Source organism: Cannabis sativa, chromosome 2 (assembly GCF_029168945.1).
Source record: "Cannabis sativa cultivar Pink pepper isolate KNU-18-1 chromosome 2, ASM2916894v1, whole genome shotgun sequence".
In the NCBI taxonomy this organism is placed as follows: Eukaryota; Viridiplantae; Streptophyta; class Magnoliopsida; order Rosales; family Cannabaceae; genus Cannabis; species Cannabis sativa.
Genome location: NC_083602.1, coordinates 52,292,014 through 52,299,057, shown reverse-complemented (window position 1 = coordinate 52,299,057; position 7,044 = coordinate 52,292,014). Strand labels below are relative to the sequence as shown.

Genomic DNA, 7,044 nt, shown 5'->3' with positions numbered 1-7,044 from the left:
AATTTGAGAGACTTTATGAATATATCAGCAACTTGCTCTTTCTTCACTTCTGTAATAAATAAGATCAATAACGCATTCCACATTGTACTCCCTTAAATAATGGTACTTCACATCAATGTGTTTGCTTCTACTATGAAGAAGAAATTTTTTAAAGAATTTAATTGCTAAGCTATTGTCACAATAAATTATGGTGTCTCCCTCTTGCTTAAAGTGTAACTCTTCAAGAATCTTCCTCAGCCAAAACAATTTTTTTTATACATATTTTTACGTAATTCCACATAAAAACTCCTATAGCAACTAACGCAACAATCTAAATAACAATCAAAATCCACATAGCAACCCACATAGAAATCATCATAGCATCCCAAACCGTAATTTGAAAAAAAAAAAATAAAGTTATAAAATAATATATGGGGTAAATTCTCTTTTTATTTTTTAAACATTATATTTTTATTTTTATAATTTTATTTAATTTCAAAATAAATTTTGAATATAATTTTTAAATAATAATATTATTTGTATCAATATAAACTTGTCACCTATACAAAAGTATACACATAAACAATCTATAATAGCAGTTAACCGAATAACATCTTAAATTTGTTACCAATTCAATAGTTTGAAAGATTTTACTGTCAAAATTTTAATTTAGAGAATTAAATGCCAGTTTAATGAAAATTAGAAGAGTTTAACCGCCAAAAACTCTAATATATAAAAGAATTCGATGGAGTGTAATTGAGTACACATTTTCATAGAGCTCAATTTCTCATCTTGTTTAGACACCACACATATATACAAGCCGCAAAATGTTGCAAGTTTTGTAATTTTTTATAAAAAACAAACTTTTACCCGAAATCTCAAACATGGCATCAACAACCAACTTCAAGTGTGGGGCACCTCTATGCCCATCTCCCTGGGACCCCAAACCAGAAAAACCGCTTCGCCAATGCGAGAATGGGCAGCGGTGACGATAGCCATGGGAGTGAGATGGCAAAAGGGTAATAGAGCAGTTAATATAGGGTGGTGGACTAGGGGACTTCATTGCTGGAGATTTGGTGAAACCTGATTTGGGGTGTTGGCTCTTGTGGAAGAACAAGGCCCAAGCTGTTTACTCTCCTCGTGAAGGAGGCTATGAGAGACGATACCTTAATTGTCCCATTTACGAAAGGCTATGACTTCAATGACCTCTCAGCTCATGGCCCAAGTTATCATCCAGAGACCACACTTACCAAGATTCACCCTCTTTGCCCTATGAGTTTAATTAAGCAGTGGACGAAAAATTGCTATGAATAGAACAATATTATCATCTCAGTTGGGATTCTTATTCATTGAACAGGTTTGTGATCCAAAAGATGAAGCCACTCAAAGAAATTGCAGGACTAACTGAAAGTGAGGACTGAGATGGAACATTAACAATAAGCAAGACGGCATACCTGAATTTCAAATACATATCACTATGTATAATAATGCCTCTGCTGAGCTGAATCTTCTAGCCTGAAAGCCTCTGAGATGTATCACCGAGGGTTTAAGCAAATCTAAGGATACTGGGAATTTGTATCCACAATTGTATATTTATGCACACTACACAATAGTTCTGATGTAAAAGGTTCAAGTGATTGCTTTACACCTCATCAATTATTTGACAATTTAAAGTAAATTTGTTGTTCCTGCTTTGCATGCAATCCATATCTCAAAATTGAGAATTGAGAAACAAGAAGCTTAATTGGAAAATGTCAACTTCCACAAAAAAAAATGCATACCCTTGTTCCTAGAACCAATTGAAATCAGTCCTAGAACTAATTTCATTCATTTTTGCAATGACCAAATTGCATATACAATAGTTTTAGATAACTTGGCTTAACTGTTCTGAGATGATACATAATCACAGTAAATATAATGGAGGGGCTACTAGAATAGGTTAAAGAAACATCATAACTAAGTAGTAAGAACTGTACAGCATCTCCCAAGAGTTTGATGCTTAAGACATTGTTTACTGGACATAACGAAAGGTTACGTCCAAAATTCCTAAACTAGAGCTCTAAGCTATTTGTTTCATTTTTTCTTAATAATGATAGGTCGTCGGAACAGAACCTGTACAAGTCAGAACTAGAGTTTCCTCTTCCCACGTCCACGTCTTCCAGTGTCTAAGTCAACTAACCTTGAAGAAAAGTTGGGTAATGGGGTGGACAAACCAACGGACTCTGGGATGTCAAGATTGACTCCTGCGGCAGTGCCTGCAATGGCACGCTTGATGTTGAGCTCGTGACATTGCTGGACTTGAAACCTTTCTTTGTCAATCTGCTCATCAGTGCATATAACAAAATAAGTTACTTATATGGGTTATAAACAACAAGCTACTTTCTACTCAGAAGACCAAAATGAGTGCTCTTACAAGTTCAATATGATGAATGGAAGAATGCGCATCAGCAAGTCTCTTCTGCAATTCATCCATCTTTTTCTTTTGATACTCAATATTGTCCATTTCATTTCCCTTCTCACCCAATTCTTGATATAATGCTGCAATTGTAGAAAATTTAAACTAATAAGTAATAATTATAACAAAATTATGTCAATGTAGAAATTGAGTCCAGTGGATTATTGCTGGACAGAAGCCTGGAGTACTTACTCCAAACCTCCACCATGTCTGAACTCAGAAGATGATATATAACAAAAATACAGTCAAACTAGAATAGCTATAAGTAGAACTGAATGGATGGGGGAAAAATATACCTGTCAAAACAGAAAGCACCCAAACCTGAGTAGGTATGTCATAAAGCTTCTTGGCCAATGTTAGGGATGATCTCAAGATCTCTCTAGCCTGTACATTATCGTGCAGGGCTAGTGCCAAACTTCCAAGAATTGTCAAATATTGTGCAACAAGTTGAAGGTTCCCCAAATGATTGTGTGTCAACTGCAAACCTTTGGCCAATCGATTTCTGCATCAAATTAATATATCAATTCAGGGAGGGAGGTAAAGCCCATATCAGTTTAACCCCTATTTATCAGAGGCTGGTATTTATTACTTCACATAATGAGCTTTACCCTCGTCATTCAAGAGCTGAAATCAGAATTAGTCACAAAGACAACAACAATACTAGATAAATCACCTCCACTATGAAACAAATGTTGGTTGAAGCTCATATAAAAGTAATGACACAACATATGCTCTCTATTTTCAAGACCTGGTATGGGATGAAGTTAATAAAGCAAGTATATCATCAGAATAGAAAGATTTCAAAATATTTACCTTGCTTCTTGTAAATCCTGTTGCTTCATTAACAAAAGGCCATATGCAAAAAGAACACTGGTTTTCTCTCGAACTCCAACAAAGGAATCCATCATTCTGTAAACTGGTCCAATCAGATCTAGTGCCTGCACAAAACCTTGTTTTCAGGGATAAGGATATATTTTTCATTTTTTAGCTTTGAAACAAAATTATAACAGCTAAAAGAAGAAATCATATGGGTGTCACAGTGAAACACTTCACCTGTGATGAAGATTCTGCATCACCAATGCAGATGTAAGAGACAGCCGCATAAACTTGGCAAATGGCTTGCATTGATTTGCTCTGTGTTAGCTGAATATAAAGAAAGAAAGAAAAAAAAGATTTAGAGTAGATTCCTTGACGAAGTTACAATAGCCAGTGATTCTTAGTACTTGAAGAAAATGTTCCATTCATCAAGAAGCAAATCGAAATCACTGGAAATCATAAAAGAATCCCTTTGCCTAATCAGAGTATGAAGATTGGATAATGGTCGGTTGACATCTCTTTAAAGCCAAGACTGGAAAACTGTAGAACAATTACCTTTGAAGCTTCGATATAATGGAAAGCAGCTTCGCTATGACACCCAACAGAATGAGCATATTGCCCCCTGAGAGTCTCAATTATGCTCTCACAAGTTTGTAAAATTGTTGGAAAGCGCATGAACCAGTTCCTCATTTGAATCAGTGCCTATCAGAAACAATGGGTTTAATTCATAACAGGGTGGTATATCAAGCAAGAATAAAGTTGCATAGCAACATATATAGTTCAATTAATTATTTCTAGTTCAAACAATTACATAACAACCAAACATACAAACTGGGAAAGAGCATAAAAATAACACTAATTAGGGCATAGCATCTACCTCTTGTGCCTCAACAAACTCAGACCGAGTAAGATCCACAACCACTTTGTTTTCCAGGAATTGCATTATCAACATCAAATATACACCCGCCATCCAAATGGCGGAGTGTTGCAAATTCACCTCTGTTGAGTTAAAATAAATATGATCTATTAGGATTGGTGAGCCGCATACTCGTAACATTTTAATCATTAAAAGAATGCAAATCTTACCTCTCACACCATCAGTTATTCCAAGCTTTGCCAGTTCCTCTGCAAAATTAAAAGAAAAACAATACTAACAAATGGATACCTTATATTATGAAAACATAACAATTCAGAATCCCCAAGATGATATCGCTGATGATGATAGAAGACCTCATTCATACATCACAAGCATCAGAATTAATATAGAAACCAGCACTCTGAATAAAAAAAATAAAATAAAATAAAAAAGCAAAGCGGAAAAAGCCTTATCATGCATTCTACTTATCTGAAAATAATAATAATAAAAAAGATATGGACCTTTTATGGTACGCATTCCAGATTGAATACGTCTTCCACACTCCCTAAATAGCCCTTTTGGACGTCCAAATATGACAACCATAAGATTAACAAGAGCATATACTGCACTTTTTGGTAACCACTCCCCATCAATAGGTGGCGGTGCCAACACAAGCTTGTCCCCATAAGTCCGCTTCATATTCCCAAAGTAAGCTGGTTCCAGCGATCCAGTTCCAGTTTGATCATTCGAACTAGTAGTCAAACTTGTCAACCTCTCTTGTAGCTGAGCTTGCTTTTCTGAAAGTGCTGACCTATCTCTTTTAGGTAGATCAGACCGAGAAAGACTTTGATTCAAGGAATCAAGTTCCTTTGTCATTTCTTTGACCTGCTCCATTTTCTGTGAATCAGCCTTCACAGCAGCATCCAATCTGTCTAAATGTGGTGCAGCATTTTTGTAATCACATATCCGAAGTCGATAAAATATGTGCAGAAGCTCATTGTAAAAGAGTAATCCAAGGCAGTGTTGTCTCTTTTTGGTTGTTGAGGAGATAACAATATAGTACAAGACAGAACAATTATTAGCAATACAGGAAATATTTGTTCAGACAAAGTAAAAAAGCCAATTTTTCCCAGTTGCATAACAATAGAATGTTAAAGAAAATATGGTACATACATTTTCTGGCCGAATAGTCTCCCAGATCTGATCACATTGATCAACAGCTGCCTCAACTAAATCCATATCATCCCATTGCATGAGGTGCACGTGCAGGATAGAAGCAGCAAAGAACATCTGGATCACATAACAAAGAATGGGAAATTGCAAATATTATTACAAACGATGAAACTCAGTCCAAAAAGAGGTTTCATTTTCTTATCTTCCTTTCTTATTTATGGAAGAGAATATTAGACCTTCCCCTTCTTACATACCTAACGGCTGTGTTTACAAATCCGTAAAAGACAACCATTAAGAGAAGAGGTTTCCCTCCTTTTAAAATGTAAGCAAACGAAATAAAATTTCCATACTTGTCTTAGTTTTTCTGGTTCATTTCCAAACCTTTTCCCTTCTGAATTTTATTTTATTATGTATTAAACCTGCCCATTGAATCGGAATTACAGATTCCATACCCCGTGAACCATACCAATAATTGGTACTTAGTGCCCAAAAGACCAATTTACAGCATAAATCCAGAAACAACGAATTTTACTAAAAAACAGTTCAACCAGAAACTAAATGCAACTGCTAGAAAGAAACCGTTTATGCACAAACCTGTAACTCGGGATAACTTATTTGAGAAGCGCAATCATAACCGCACTGAAGAGCCGAAATTGAACTTTGAAAGTCTCCTTCAATTATCAGAGCATTCGCAAGCTGGGTGTTAAAGTTGCAAGACCACAAATTCACTGAGATCCTTCACCACCCCAAATAAAGAAAAATGAAAATTTCAAACCCCAATTCATAGCAATATCCAAGTAAATTCAAATCTAAAAAACAAAACAAAAGAAATAAGCCTTGGCGAAAGACATACTCGTTGCCAGCAGAAGCAGTAAGCTCTAAAGCCTTATGGAGAACCTGCTTCTGAGGAGGAATAGTACCGACGAGATGGTAACATTGACTGAGCAAACTATAAGCTCTGCACTTGAGATCGAAACAAGAAGGGATGTTCTTGAGAAGCAACTGAGATCGTTCGAGGTGAGACTTAGCGTGATTAACATTATGAGAATGCTTGAGAAGTAAAGCAGCGATTCGAAGACGAGTCTTGACCTCGACGATGGGGAAGAAGGTGACCTGACTCTGGCAAATGGCTTCGAGACACTTCACAGCTTTCCCTACGTCTCCTTTCTTCTCGTGGTAGTCCGCGAGTCCCCAAAGCCCCTCTGCAACGGCTTCCATCTCTCGCTCTCACACTGAGTCTCACTACTTCTCCATTGAATTTCTGGAAGATGAAGGGCCCTGCTTCCTGCTTAAGACTATAAATTGAAATTGAAATTGAAACTAAATTTAAACATTCATTTTATTTTCCTTTATATAAGTCGCAGCATTTTCAAGATTTTAGACCTTCCTAATTTAAAGGACGTTTTGTAAAATTAACCTTTTTTTTAAGGTCCACTCTATTGAAAAATTTAGGGGTTTTTTTTAAAAAAAAATACTAAATTTTGAGGAAAAGTTTATAATTTTACTGTTAGAATTTATATTTATATTGGTCTCCCTTTTTTTATTTTTTGTACTGTAAATACAAAAAAGAAAAACGAGATCTCTATCTTTTACACTCACAGACAGAAACACCACAGAAATACCAGAACAGTCGGAAAACAACCATTAATTCTGACGAGATTGAGCAAAACAGAGAGATAGGTGGTTGGAGGAAAAATAAGACTGATGCTTGGAGCAGAGCTGTTGTTTGAAGGACAAAACACTAAGGCCCAGGACAATGTCAATT

The 7,044-nt window shown here is 35.9% G+C and overlaps 1 protein-coding gene across 1 annotated transcript; it reads right to left on the bottom strand.

Moving 5' to 3' along the window:
• Nucleotides 1–1,738: 1,738 nt before the first annotated feature.
• On the bottom strand, nt 1,739–6,639 carry LOC115719294 (sister chromatid cohesion protein SCC4). The gene is made up of 12 exons (XM_030648275.2): nt 6,133–6,639; nt 5,874–6,015; nt 5,280–5,396; nt 4,628–5,135; nt 4,337–4,375; nt 4,128–4,249; nt 3,806–3,952; nt 3,488–3,577; nt 3,248–3,372; nt 2,731–2,936; nt 2,393–2,517; nt 1,739–2,298 (listed from the first exon to the last, which is right to left on the bottom strand). The coding sequence occupies exons 1-12, from the start codon at nt 6,495–6,497 to the stop codon at nt 2,107–2,109; spliced, it is 2,178 nt and encodes a 725-aa protein (XP_030504135.1). The 5' UTR covers nt 6,498–6,639; the 3' UTR covers nt 1,739–2,106.
• Nucleotides 6,640–7,044: the final 405 nt, after the last annotated feature.

Coding starts and splice junctions, on each gene's coding strand:
- LOC115719294 (XM_030648275.2), bottom strand. CDS start 6,497: ATGGAAGCCGTTGCAGAGGGGCTTTGGGGACTCGCGGACTACCACGAG. Junction 4,250..4,336: donor AATAACTGATGGTGTGAGAG/GTAAGATTTGCA, acceptor TTAACTCAACAG/AGGTGAATTTGCAACACTCC. Junction 2,937..3,247: donor CAGGATTTACAAGAAGCAAG/GTAAATATTTTG, acceptor AATTTGATGCAG/AAATCGATTGGCCAAAGGTT.